At 39.6% G+C, this 14,993-nt stretch overlaps 1 protein-coding gene across 11 annotated transcripts in view; it reads left to right on the top strand.

Moving 5' to 3' along the window:
• Nucleotides 1-1,088: 1,088 nt before the first annotated feature.
• The window catches only part of LOC136439793 (voltage-dependent T-type calcium channel subunit alpha-1G-like), a 47,726-nt gene continuing 33,821 nt past the window's right edge, over nt 1,089-14,993 (top strand). For 5 of the 11 annotated variants that reach the window (XM_066435382.1, XM_066435379.1, XM_066435380.1 and 2 more), the window contains exons 1-12: nt 1,090-1,360; nt 4,604-4,627; nt 5,599-5,696; nt 6,284-6,455; nt 6,684-6,981; nt 8,151-8,243; nt 9,999-10,869; nt 12,343-12,592; nt 12,930-13,029; nt 13,661-13,812; nt 14,054-14,239; nt 14,678-14,801. In XM_066435382.1, coding sequence (XP_066291479.1) covers nt 1,137-1,360; nt 4,604-4,627; nt 5,599-5,696; nt 6,284-6,455; nt 6,684-6,981; nt 8,151-8,243; nt 9,999-10,869; nt 12,343-12,592; nt 12,930-13,029; nt 13,661-13,812; nt 14,054-14,239; nt 14,678-14,801 — 2,592 coding nt within the window. In that variant the 5' untranslated portion in view covers nt 1,090-1,136. Of the gene's footprint in view, nt 1,361-4,603; nt 4,628-5,598; nt 5,697-6,283; nt 6,456-6,683; nt 6,982-8,150; nt 8,244-9,998; nt 10,870-12,342; nt 12,593-12,929; nt 13,030-13,660; nt 13,813-14,053; nt 14,240-14,677; nt 14,802-14,993 lie in introns of all 11 variants that reach the window. The other 6 variants (XM_066435376.1, XM_066435373.1, XM_066435381.1 and 3 more) reach the window with 5 other exon arrangements.

Here is a 14,993-nt window from a genome sequence, read left to right as displayed (position 1 = left end):
GTGTTTTGTTGAGTTCTTCTTACGTGCTCTGAATCTCAACTCGCAGGTTGTATCAGCTTTCATATCAGTCAAGCATTGCTTATGAGATTTTAGCACCATCAAACTTGTATCACGTACAAAGTGATGAAGTGAAATTGCTAGAAAATTTACTTCTCAGACCATAAAAATATTTCATACTTAATGTTACAATCTAGAAACCTCGGCATTCCTTTGAAAACCTAGGATGAAGGGCTAGCAGAGAGCCTATCCATACTAGAGAGAAAGACATGTTTTTGTCAAGATCATCTACATGCAGATTAGAGTTCCTCTCTGCACTTGGGGCTGTAGCAGTGAGTTAAGGTCTTGACTCTGTGACTTAGAAGCTCTAGTATTTTGGACCTGATTTTAAGAGATGTGAAGCCAGGAACAATTTGTAATGCTTGACTGGCTTGAAGTTGAAAGTTCCTTCTGGCGCATGGACATTTAAGATAACTTAAAAAAAACAAATGTTCATGCCATCAATCTTACATGAAAATTATGTAGCATTAGCCAGGTTGATTCACCTTTGCTTGTTTTTCTCAAAGTAACAAACAACCATTATATTTTAAATGTGAATTGTATCTTAGTTTTCAACTTACTCATTCACTAGCTACATTGTGAGTTCATGTTTTGTGTATCACTCACTCACTCACTCTCTCTCTCTCTCCCATAGCTTAGTCAGCCATAGGGGCAGCAAAGCGTTCAGTTAAGGTTCTCCACTGCTGGCAATCTTCTGCCAGTCTGGCCATCTTGAACTGCATGTTTAAAACTTTTGTGTTTACTTCTTGAATTTTGTCATGTGTCCCGGACAAAAGTGCTTCTGCAATAAGTATGAAATAAATGCAATTGTTTGTTTCATGTTTCATCCAACATGTGTGCTGACATTGTATTTTGAGATGAGGGCTACTGAAAATGAATGGTTTATTTCTCTTTACATCTACATTTTTTCATTTACATGTACAGGTAACATCTCACAACCATTGATTATACATACCAGCTGCAAACAGTAAGTTTGCTGATTGTATTGATTTGTGATATAATCATGGGACTATGTAAAGTACCAGAAACTTTCTCCAAACATTCCTTGACTCCACTGTACATGGTTCGAGCGGCTGAGTATGATGGTCATCCTGCTGAACTGTATCACCTTGGGGATGTACCAGCCTCGCAACGACAAAACCTGTCCCCAGCGCTGCACGGTCCTCCAAGGCTTCGACCACTTCATCTTCGCATTCTTTGCAGCAGAGATGGCCCTGAAGATGATCGCCATGGGGATATTTGGGAAGAAGTGCTACCTTGGAGACACTTGGAATCGACTGGATGCTTTCATTGTACTTGCTGGGTAAGCTGTCTCAACATCATGTCTGTTTGTGCAAGTCCATGAGCAGTGCAAATGTACATGTTCTTTATTTGATGTTCCTTGCAAACAAACATTCTGTAGTAGATGATACAATTGGACCAGAATGGTTTGGAAATTTTGCTGTTTGAAATAACCCATGTATACATGCACTGATCTTCATACAGCTTAAAACCGTTGTCCTTATCTAGTTGTATGTTGTTTTGATGAATTGAAAAAAGTAGCGTTTTTGTTCAGTTTTAAAGTGGCTTGCTTTGTAATGAGACAGGATGATGATGATGTACAATGTAGAAAACAATGCTACACAATTCATCTCACTGCCTATTTTGCTATCCCACCAAACCTATCAGACAATCACCAACCAACCAACCACCTTATTCTGCATTTCAAGAAATCAGAAAAAGCTTAGCTTAACTTGCTGGCATGGCTTTTTTTCTAATATAGTATAGACTTTCAGCAGGTATGTGAGTGCTTAGTGATAAGTTGATATGAGTGTGTGCAAACTTTAGTTCTCAGGGTTTGGTTTGTTTGAGGAAAAATGGGTGATGAAGGATCAAATTCTAATATTTGAATTATTTCAAACTAATGCTACTGTTAGTAATGATAGATACTTTTAAAGAGTGCTTTGAACATCAGAGGATAAAAGTAATATTGAATACTAATACATTTTGTTACCTTCACTGCCCTTGGGTTACTAGCAAGAGAAAGGCACACCATTTCAAAGAAAATCCCTTCTCTGTGTGTCTGATGTCGAATGTTGGTGTTTAGTTTTAGCCACTTTTCTGTAGCTAGATGTAATATTGGGTGTCTAGAGTTGATGTTTCTCACAAATAGATGCCCCATGACGATGTACTCAGCATATTTATCAAACCTTTTTATCTGTTGTGAGCTGATAAGGAGGCATGGGTTTAATACATGTTGCATTTTTGTGTGTAATTCAACAGAAAAAAGGTTAACAAGCCTTTAATAACTATATCTGTCAAAAGTAGTTTCTATAATGATGACTAAAGTATATAATTATATAAATTCATTTTCAATTAACACCAGTTTTCAAAAGATCTTTATGTACAAACTTACTAATTACCAGACCATTACCAGAGAAATTGCATTGAAATTTCAAAACAACTTCAGTCTGGTCTATTGATTATAATTCTGTTAAATTTGGGGTTTAGAATTTTGCTGAATGTACATGAGTACGTTCTGCATTAAATGTATGTGGAAGTTTGTATCATTACAGCTTACAGTAGATATAAATATGCTGGGAATACTTTCACCTGAAGCCACCAATCCACAACAGCTTGTCAACAGAGAGAAACTTATAAATCAGAAAGTATGAATTTGAATGCTAATGGTGCAAACTGATGATAACTGTACAGTTGTTATCTCCAATGTTTGTGCTTTTAGCAGGTATCACCCTTTGTAAGTTAGTTTCTGTATTACACTTAGCCTGTCTAAACCTTTCCTCCATCCACCATGATATCAGCTACTATCTCCTTCAGTGAGTATCTTTCACAATGAGTAATATGACAGGATATCAACGGATAATGTACACAAATGATGTATGTAATGGTACTCAGCATCTGAACTTGCTAAATAGATCTACAATCATGCACTGTCGGAGTCATCTTTGCCAGAGACAAATGCAGTTTAATGATTTGGTGGAGAAGAAGTGGTCTTTGCAATACGATCTGCAACATTAAGACAATATGGTGATCAGTTTGTATGGAAGTCACTCTTACATGAATAATGATAGGCCCCCAGTATGAATTTTCACCATGTGATCATCCGGCTGGTATCACTATCACTTTTTGGTCCAATTTTTTTTTCAGTCGGGCCCCATTTCACCACCCTTTTTTAAAAACTATTTGTTCCCCATTTTATCAGCATTTTTACCAACATTGCTAAGCAATGCGATTGCTGTGCTCTAAATTCACCTCCCACTGTGTTTTGTGTTCCATGCTCAGGATTTTTGAGTACGTCTGGAGGTGAGACCTTTTCCCTACCTGTATGCTGAGGTGCACAATGATAGAAGATACATCAGAAACTATACTTTTTAGACCTTTTTGTCAAATCACAGATATTTTGTAAAACGTGACTAGTTGGAAAGTCACCTTTGGAAAAAGGGCAGCCCAAAAATTACCCTCAAGGAATGATTCTGTTTTACGAAATTGCTGATACACAAAAGTTCTCATGTCGACTATCATGTGTATGATCCACCTCAATGTCATACTGCATCAGCATGTTCAGAAACATAGTAATGTCTTGTCAGAGAGAAGTGAGCTCCTTCTACATTCTAAACTGTTAGAATCAAGGCTCTGACAGAGCTGACCTTGGCGGGTGCAAACACGCAGCCTGGGATGTACTCAGCTTTTTTTGTAGTCCTTCATCCAATTTCCTTGCAGTTTTGTATGTTAAAAGGCTGTTTTTTTAATCCTCCTTGGACCAATGTCTGCTAGATTTGGATTCAAACCCATCTGGATGGAATTGCTCTGATATATGGGAAGTGACCCGGATTAGATGAAGGTTACAGAAGGTTGGCAAACTGACAACCCTTTGGTAGTGTTGAGAGCAATGTAAGCCCACCTCTGCAGTTGTAAACCATGGACAATTATTTGGTGCGTCGGGATGAGACAGCAGGAAATGGGGCAGACAGTTTGTACAGCCACTGGGTATTCTGAGCTAAACCATCCCAGTTGGGGTGTGAGAAGTAGATTAGACAGCGAAAAAAAGCATTTGCAAGGTCTTGCCAGTTCACTTCTTATTTCTGAGAGAGTTATCTTGACCTCTTGACCAAATTTGCACCCTTCTAACTTTGCAAACACAATAATGACTCTGCAGAGTTTGCAGGTTTTTTGACAAGAATAAACCGAGAAAACTGATTTCAACACACTATAGCTCTATTCTTAAAAATGTGAAATATAATATCAAACCTAAGAATCTACGGCAATACCAGAAATGCTATGTTACATGGTGGATGGATTGATACCATTTTCCCTGCCCCCTTTAAATCAACCATATAACTTATAGTCAATTTGAAGACCATTTGCCGAGCTGTCCAGGAATGGTGGATTGGTGGTTTCAACTTAAATCTTAGGCTCAGAGTCGTCACAAGCTATATGTTCTTGGTATCCACTTATAAAGTGTAAGAACCTACAATAGTTCTGCTAACTGGAGACTTTTTCCTTCCACATTTTAATCCCGATCTCTCTGTACTTCACTCCTACATAGCGTGGCAGAATATGTAATGAAAATGTAAGGGAGAATTTTGTTTTAATTTCTAAATGTGAATGCTTGTTTCTATAAGTGGAACACGTCTAACCGTACCATGTCTGCATGGGCATGTCATGAACTGTCTGTCTGTGTGAGCCCTCGGGCGCGCGGGAGGTGCCCCTTGGTCAAGGAGTCTAACAACATGGTTTACATCCATACAGCATGGTTTTTACTTGCCATCCATATGTAGGTTTCTCATCGAACTGTCTTCTTGCTGAGTCAAGAAGACAAGAGACAAATTGTATGTTTGTGTAACCAGGTAGCTTGTAGCCTGTCTGCAGTGTGTGCAGAAGTTTGAATTCACTGTTCCCTGCTGTTATTTTTCTGATTTTGAGACAAAAGTTAGTGACATCACGTAGTTCCACATCACCCATGCATCTTTAAGACTTCTTTGCCAATGAGGCAACTCCATTAAATGTCTTGCCTGCTTCAGCACTCTGTATCTGGAGTAAACACTGTTTGGATGTAAATGTCAAATTTCTGCTGCTTTCTGCCAACTGTGGTGTCCTCTCTCCCCCTGGAATATCATCTTCATCACTGCATTGCATGTAGCGCACAATCTACCTGGTGTTATTCTAAACCTTCACTCTTTGTTTGTTTTCAGCTACATCTCAATGTGCGTCTTGCACCTGCATTTCTACAAATGTACCTTGCACTGTAGCAACTAGGCATTTAGAACACAATGTATCAGTAGTATCTTGTATCTTGTAGCAGTAGATTTTTTTTTACATTATGATAATCATTGTGCTTTCAACCTGCACATTGCAGGTTGCAATATCATGAACGTCATGCCAGGATGGCAAGCGGTATTTCTTTATTTTTCCTTCAATCAGGAAAAAAAGATAGAAAGATCTATGTCAAAAGCATGCTGCATGGTCTGTAGACATGTGATGATATATCTAGCAGCTTGTGTACTAGATGTGTCAAGGTGACGTCTCTTCACTCTTTTGCAGAATGGTGGAATATTCCCTGGAACTGGAAAGTGTTACGTTATCAGCCATTAGGACAGTTCGAGTCCTCAGGCCCCTTAGGGCCATCAACAGAGTCCCTAGTAAGTTGAAAACTGTAGACCACTGGTGTGATTTCTTTCACCCTTCCCAGACTGATTCCTCATTGTGTATGAAGTTTTCCCAGTGACTGTGACCGTTCCTTTGAACCATTCCCTGCTGAAATGTGCATGGAGGCACCCCTAGCAGAGAACAGGTTATTGCCACCCCCCATGTCAGTCTGCACATTTTTGATGTGGCCTAAATCACATTTTTGTTGTTTGCACAGCTTTCACTCTGAAAACTTGACATTTATAATCATTTTTCATTCTACTTGTGAAGAAAATTGTTGTACCTTTCCATGGTGCTGAAACAGTAGTGGTTACATTGCACTTTGGGTATCCAATCAAAACCGCCACAAGAAGTTACCATGTTTTTCCACGTCAATCCTAATTGAAGCAATGTTCCTAGCATGATGCTACTCAGATTTTGCAACCCCTTTTCTGAACTTGTTCATTGCCCCTGACATCACAGAGCAATATGGCTTCAAATCCCTCTCAGAATTACAAATGACAAGACAGATGTGTGACCTTTAGTCCTTTTGAATGATGTTTCTATGTGCAAAACGTTGTTAACACCCAACTCTTGCTAGGTATGCGCATTCTGGTGATGCTCCTGCTGGACACCCTGCCTATGTTAGGCAACGTCCTGCTGCTCTGCTTCTTTGTCTTCTTTATCTTCGGCATTTTGGGAGTGCAGCTGTGGGCAGGAGAGCTCAGGAACAGATGTTTCCTGGACAGCAACATCACAAACCTCACGCTACCGTGAGTACAATGGCTTGAACGTCCACATATATTTAAGAATTTGTTTTTCTATAACATGGTGAACGGCAGCTGCAGTAAATGGCTACAAACATCTATATAGTGACCAATCAAAGGTTCACAGCTGCCAAGCCTTATATAGTTTTTTCAACTTGATATGTGACTCACTTATGCATAATTTCTTCTCCGTTTTTGAAAACTCTGACTGACATCATCTTGAAAAATTTTCAGGGAGCCACTAGAAAAGTATGTCATGGGAAACCCATACTACAGGCCCTCTGAAGATGAAGACTTCATCTGCTCCAAAAGCAATGGGCTATTGCACTGTTATGACATACCACCTCTAAAAGATGGGGATGCAGTCTGCAACGGAACAATTGAGGGTTACTTGAACACAACAATGAACCTCACAACAAACTGCATCAACTGGAACCAGTACTATACAGAGTGCAAAGAAGGGCTACATAACCCTTTCAAGGATGCCATCTCCTTTGACAACATACTATATGCATGGGTAGCAATCTTCCAAGTAAGTCCTTGTTTTGTGTTGAAAGTATGACACACCAAGTGCCATATCATAGGGGATCTGTCTGTCTTTAATATTACAGTGTTGCTCCTTTTTTGTTTAGAAGCAATGGAGAAAAAAAGTCACAATATTACCCTTGCAGTAGCACTTAAGTCAGAACAGTTACAAGAACACTATCATATATGACAAGATGCCAATGCCAGGTGACAATATCATTCCAGAGGCTGTCATGGTTTATCATGCTGTATGAAAGGGAATGTTTTTATTGTGTCACTCAGTGCCCAGTGGGCAAGTACTGCAAATTATGAACTGAACTTCATGTTGCAGTATGTAAAGTGAATAATGGAAAAAGAAGTATATCAGTGAACTCAGTCTATAGCATTTCATGGCAGTGACATAAATTTATCAGGGAATCACAGACAAGTCTGCTGAAATGATGCATCATATACAAACAACACATGAAATCAATTCAGAGTTTTGGTTTAAAACCTAGTTACTCCAGTTCTTCCCTTTAGTCACTGACGAAAGACAGCCGATGCTGTCTGAAATGTCTGACCGTTTCCTAATTTTATCCAATTGCTTGAGTATAAACTGTCATTTGGCATATCTTATCACTTGAATGTCTTACCGTCATCAATGCGTACATCTGATGTTTGATGTTTGATACATGCCTGCAGGGTTGTACCATTGAAAACCTGCATGTTTAGGTATACCAACTGTCCCCATCATGTAATACTACTACAACATAGTAATAATGACAGACTATCATCTTTCTTCTGTGAATGTGGATGCTTTAATGTGCTTTATAGACAAACAGATGCAGAATGCCCAGTGCCTTGAGGTTGACTGTATGAAGCTGCAAATGTTTTGCCAGCATTCTGATTTCATGGTTATTCTTACCATTTTCAGTTACTCTTCTTTTGCATGTCTGGTCTTTTTTGTATCTATACAGAAGTTAAGACACATGTACTATACAGTAATATTGTCATACCCATATTCCTGACTTAGGTATGGTACACATTTGTGCGGTAGTTCTTTCTTTAATTGTATAAAACATTAAGAGCATGAATTAAGAATGCATGAATTGAACATGCTTACTTTCTTCATGATTTTGAGCATGAGCTTTGCATGTCAGTTTTTACTAATGAACCATTTCTTTCTGATCACTATAGGTTATCAGCTTAGAGGGCTGGGTAGACATCATGTACTATATACAAGATTGCCATTCCGTTTGGAACTGGGTCTATTTTGTTATTCTCATTGTTGTAAGTATGGATCAACCATTTGTGTTTGTAGAAGTTGGTTCACAACTGAAGTCATTCAGTCCCTTTGTCATACGAATGTATTTCAATACAAATCATTTACTCTATCTGACACCCTGGAGAACGACAGTTATATCTGACTGAGGAACAATTCTTGAAAGATTTCCCTGGTGGACTGTTTTCATGTAAAAGCATATGAAAGGCTCTCTTCCATTCTACACAACCATATGTAGTTAGAAGAAGCTTATGGTTCAAATACATTGTGGATAAGGCTGACTTCAGTTATGTTTTTAAGTATCATATACAGTATGTTGTGCTCCCTGTGTCTTTCTGCTCAACACTGCTAGCTGCTCTCTCTACCGACTTCTAGGTAATCAGTCTTGCAAGATGGGTTTACATCATGTACAGTGTTCAGGATGCGCATTCCATTTGGGACGCTGTTTATTTCGTATTTCTTATCATCGTAAGTACATGTGTGGGCAACAGCAAGGTATGCCATGTTTGCATTCAGCTGCCTTCACACATTATCTATTTTTCCCTCTATATCTGCACAACTTTTCCCAGCATTGTAAATTTTACACAGATCCTAAATCTTACTCTGTCTCCTCTTCCCAACCTCTTCGATATTCTTTTGTACTGCACTTCACTGCTAGGAATCACTTTTTTGTTCTTTTCCCTGTGAAAATCCTATTACTTCTACACACCACTCTGTCACAAAAATACTTTTGAATACAATCTTATACATTTTTGACCTGTCCTACAAGTAAAACACCATCTTCCTTCTCCAATCTTACTCATGAATATGCTCAAAGTCTTTTTCCCCTGCAGAGATCACCTTCCCCCTTAAAAATGTAGGCAGCTGAATACAAGTGGTTCCCCTTAAGCTGGCCAAGCTTGAGATATTACTTAGATCATAAAATTGGATTCATACTTCTGTAGTTCTGTAGACGTTTAGACTTGTAGCCATGTAGCCAATTGGTTTGAGCTGCATGCAAACATTAACAATTGAGTTTGCACTTGGTGAGGAAAGAGAAAAAAGACTAACAAAATCCTGACTGCAAGGGTCTTGATTATCTAGTCTAAAACTGTGCTTAATGTATACAATGGCATGCTTTATAAGGTAAGAAGTGCTGCGTAGTTCTGTGCCGTATTCTACATGTATGGTGTACATATGTACATGTAGTTACCTTACAAAGTATTGCCAGTAGTTGCATGTCATGAATGCCATGCTGGAGAGGACTGTATGTATGCAAGTCAGTGGCATGTCTTAGTTTTGCATATCTCACATCATACTATTTTACTGTCACTGTAGAGAGTAGTAGTTGTTGTCTTTGAACATCTAAGAGACTGAAGAGTAAGTAGTCTTTGTCTTAATTCAGTAAAACTTTGAAAGCAGTACAATGTGTATACTATTGTTTTGAAAGGCCTTGGAAGCATGCAAAAGAAGGTACAATGTATTTTGAAAGCAGTATTTGATCTGGTACCACTGCATGCATCAAGCAAAACAAGTTCAACTTACTTTTCTGTTGGAGAAAATATATTTGCATATGACGTTGTAAACCAAACCAATTTTCAACTATGAAAAGGTTTCTTTTGATAACTTTATAAGAACAGAAGGTTTTTGAAATTTCTATATGGATGTTGAAATGCTAAGTGAATAACCAAATTTTAGTGTACAATTTGCAAAATGCTGAAATCATGACTGCATTTGTTGGTCACCGCTCTCATGCAAGTCTTGTTTTCTTTATCTCTTGGCAGATTGGATCATTTTTCATGATCAACCTTTGCTTAGTCGTGATAGCCACACAGTTCTCTGAAACCAAACAAAGAGAGAGTAGGCTCATGGAGGAGCAGAGGCGGAGGTACCTTTCCACCAGTACGTTATCCAGCCAGCCAAATCCAGACCACCCGAGAGGCTGCTATGAAGAGGTGTTCAAACTATGCGTGCACATGTGCAAACGGTTGAGGCGAAGAGTCTTGAGATTGTACCACAGATTCCAAGGGAGACACCAGAGAAAAGTGGACCCTGCTCTAACCCTACAGAGAAAAAGGAGGCGGAGAAAAAAGTCTGTGTGTGTTCACCACCACCACCACCATCATCACCACCATTACCACTTTGGGGGTGCTGCAAACCCCCTGCCTCCCATTCAGAGTAGTCCACCAAAGTACCAGGTGACGTTGTCTCAGAGCCCTTGTCCGAGTCCCCTCGCCCCTATTGCAACTCCAGAACCTAGCGATGTGGAATCCTTGCAGTCCCCGAGCAAGTCTAACTTGCTTCGAGTGCCTTCAACAAACGGTGTGCATCGTTCACGAGAGTCCCTACAGTCTTCGAATAGTGATGCTGCAACCAATGGTGAGCCTGACACTACATTAAGAAAGTCTTCCCTCCTCCCTCCCCTTAAAGATGTTAACGTGCCCTCACCAAAACATCTTAGCGTCCCCCTGCCAGCCATTGCCACCCCTGGGGTGAAGGTGCTTCCCCCCCTGAAGTCCAGACCACCTGTGGAAGAACTGCAGACCCTGGCTGTTGCATCCACTAAAAATATCGCTCGAGCCGTCACACAATCATGCCACTCCAGTCCCGGGCCTTCGACCAAACCAGTAACGTCGGATCCCAACATATTCCAAGGTAGGTTTGGTGATGGCTGCTAACATGTCACATTACTGACCCCTCCCCTTGTGACCTTTTAGACCTGATCTCATAATCACTGTCCTCGAGTTCTCTTCTATAATTGACCTGGTGCTTCTCCAACCTTTGCTGTGGGATGTTCTCGGATGTCACCCATCTTAACAACAGTAATGACAACAATGATAACAGTGTTGATCATCCAAACATTTCAATTGTTCATCATAGTAATCTTTGGACATCTTGGAGTTGGTACTACTCTCATAAATCATGTTCACATTACCTTCCTTGTTTGAAGTGAGACAAATCTCTAATGGTGGGGTTTAGTTGCTGACCATTGCAGGATTTTGTTGATCAGTTGAGCACCCCAGAAAGAAGTGGGGAAGACTTTGCAATTTTTGTTCTGATCTAGCTTACAATTGCTTAATTCTAGGGTCAAATTGATATATTTGACCAGGAGAATATATGAGTCACCATTGACATACTTTCTGCATGACTTTCTATGACCTTCCCAACTATGACTCTTTTACACCAATGGTAAAGCTATTGATGCCATGTTCAATTCCAACCTTTAATCAGTAAGAATCAGAAATGAAGCTTGATTTTTAACCATCCCTTCTAAGGACAAGTAAAGCTTTTTTGTCTTCTTGTGTTCCCAAATCTGCATACAAATTCACTGAGAAGAAGCTGCTTGAAGCATACTGCAGTTTTGGGGGCAAAAATAATGACATAGACACTAAAAGGTACTTCTGATTGGGTGTCTTGACTTTAAACCCCAAAAAATTTAAAAAATAATCATGATTGTGATCCAAAATCTGCATAGGTCAGCAAACAAGAAAAGTACAATCCCCAGGCAAGCCAAAGGTAAGCATTCCTTCAATCCTTCATTGATGTGTGGAGACAGAGAACAGCTCATCAGCACTAGCACATTGTCAAGACTTGTGTGTTGTGGTTCTCCCTATCGCTGTACATGTATATCTGCCATGCTTGGGTGGCCTGCTAGGCACAATGTGCACCAGGAAAGCATGCGCCAGAGCACACATGTGCACCCTATTTCTTGAGCTTTGCTCAGCAAGGAGACTGACCTTTGAAGACTCTCAGCAGGTTGGTTGCTTTCCCTTGTTTCACAACTGGTTGTTAAACCCTCTCAACTTCCCACTTATTGGCCTGCCCTGCTCACCATTAAGGTTTGAACATTCCTTCTACACAATGTTTAAAAGATAAGATGTTTCTTGAAGACACCTTGCACAATAGACATCACCTGTATGAAATGTTGCTTTGGCACCATTTGCATGTCGGTAATGCAGCTGCAGTATTCAACACTGGAGTAAACTGCTTTGCAAGTCATATTGTGTTACTAATATCTTTGGACTCTATGATAGAAAAGCATCGTAAATATAGCATTGGTAGTAGATGTCCAAGACTTCTACCAGCCAACCTACACATGTACCATGTTTTCTTTTTTTGTGTGAACAGAAGACAATGATCAGTCCCTACAAGTCAAAAGACTTTCGGTCCCATCTGCGGTTCCTTCCTCTCTACAAGTTCCCGCGGTCGTGTCCAAAGACCATGTAAAATGCACCTGCACACATACACAGTATGAGTGGGGTTCAAACTCTGAATCCGAGGTGTCCATCAGTGATGATGAGCTGGACTCCAAGAAGTACAGGGAGGAGAGCGTGGACCTGCCACCGAGGCCCCCTGGCTGCTGGGAGAGGTTCACCAAGTAAGGCTGGATTATATTAAGTTTTCCCTACCCACTTTGAAAGAGAAAAGATGAAACAAAATACTGTACCGTTCAATAACTAGTAACATTAAATGTATCATTGATCATGCATTTGTAGTACTTGTCAAAGTTGCTGCTTTTTCTTCTTTGTCACTATCTTAAGTTTACCAAATTGAAATCAGTTCACTGTGGCAACTGAGATACTCAGGCAGGCTAACATTTCATTGGCTATACATCTTGAAGTTCGTTTCCAGTCCCTTTAATCTGTTTTACAAGAACATCTTGAGAGTCATTTCTGATGGCAGAAAATGTTAGCTGCTCTGATCTGTTCTTTCAGGTTCATGAGAACCATTGTGGACAGTAAGTACTTCAACCGAGGCATCATGGTGGCCATCCTTGTCAACACCCTGAGCATGGGCATTGAGTTCCACAACCAGGTCTGTTTAACAATGTTACCTACAGCAGAATTTATGGTATTTGTATTTTTAGCAGTTCCTGTAGTTTTTATTACTTCAAAGCCTCTATCAAGTTTTTGGATTTTGTTGGAATTGCAACAGTGCAATACACGTGGGACACAGGCAGATATTGCTGATGTCGTGCCCACACACATAATGTACCCGTTTTTTTACACTTGGGTGGGGTGGGGGAAATCGTGTTAAGTGCCTTTTTCCCAAGGGCACAAGATCGGTGGCGATTCGAACCTGAGACTTCTGGGTTATGAGTCGAAAACCCTGCCGTTACGCCACACGACCCCACAACTCTATCAAGTAACTTGTGCCATCCCTAAAGGAATGAAGAAGACTTCATATTTTACCATGAGGACAGTGTCTTGAACTTAGAACTAGTTTTTTGTCAGTCTTTTTGTTATCATCATCATCATCATTATTATTATATACTAGTAGTATAGTTGGCAAATCTGAGCAACTTGATCCTTATGGCACGGAAAGTACATTCAGTAATAAATTATATACATGTAATATAGATTGTACTGTGGAGCAGAAAGTGTTCATTATATGCCTGAATAAACTGTTTATTATATCTCCTGTTTTACACCTGTATCTACTGTAGCCTGAGGAGCTGACCAATGCCTTGGAGATCAGTAACCTGGTCTTCACCTCCCTGTTTGCCCTGGAGATGCTACTGAAGCTGCTAGCTTATGGACCGCTCGAGTACATCCGGAACGGCTTCAACGTGTTTGATGGCATCATTGTTATAGTCAGGTAATTAACTGTCTTCAGGGCTTTTAGATAATTATGCTATCATGTATTTCACAAAATACTTAAAATTTCATGCCTTCATGTAACAGAATGTTATCATAATATCATTGGTTTTGGAATTGCTTTTGATGATATGCAAATCTTTAATTTGTCAGTAGCTCTGCTAAGTAAATGGTCACCTTTCACAAGACTCTAATCTACAACATCGTTATATCTTATATCTACTGCCTCTTTGTTTCTGTAGTATTGTGGAGATTGCTGAAGATGGTGAAGGTGGATTGTCTGTGCTCCGAACCTTCCGGCTGATGAGAATACTGAAGTTGATCAGGTTCTTACCTGCCTTGAGACGCCAGCTTCTGGTGATGATTAAGACGATGGACAATGTGGCAACCTTCTTTGCCCTCCTTATCTTGTTCATCTTCATCTTCAGGTAGGTCTTGAAAAAAATTGGACAAGAATCAACTGGGATTCAGAACGTTTCATGAGCTTTTACAGAGCAAAGTAAGATAAATTGAATAATTACCATTGAATGCCTCACAATCATGTTTTTTCTTTTTGTTGGGAATTCATTTATCATGATTGACACATTAAGTAGTTAAATGCATTGCATATTCACTAAGTTGAACAACAGTACTTAATTTATCATGATATATGATTGATAGCATTAGGTTTTGATTCCTTAGAAGGATACTAATATTTCAGTTTATAAATGTTATGATATTTACATGTATTCCAATGTTGAACATTCGCTTGTCTGTTGCAGATAGTACTAGAGTCAACATGTTTAGGCACATTATCTTACACATTATTTAAGCTGTTGTGATGAGGCTAATTCTTGTTGTTGACTGAAGTGATTGTTGACTTTCAGTATTCTGGGCATGCACCTATTTGGGAACAAGTTCTGTGAACCCGATCCAGTACACAACAAGAAAGTGACTTGTGATCGGAAGAACTTTGATACCCTCCTGTGGGCCCTTGTTACAGTGTTCCAGGTGAGATAACCTTACAAGTTCTTCTTATTGTGTCACAGGTAAATCACCTGCAGGCTGTTTCCATTATTCTTTCATGACATTTTTCATCTGAGTTCCATCAATGATAACTGATGAGACACTCAGATTATGGATTAAGGCCAGATATCCTGACCAACTGTCTTCACCAAGAACTTCTAGGTGATGTCATGATCA

The sequence above is a fragment of the Branchiostoma lanceolatum genome, chromosome 8, assembly GCF_035083965.1.
Source record: "Branchiostoma lanceolatum isolate klBraLanc5 chromosome 8, klBraLanc5.hap2, whole genome shotgun sequence".
NCBI lineage: Eukaryota > Metazoa > Chordata > Leptocardii > Amphioxiformes > Branchiostomatidae > Branchiostoma > Branchiostoma lanceolatum.
Note: the sequence above shows the minus strand (reverse complement) of the source record. Positions and strands in the feature narration are given on the sequence as shown.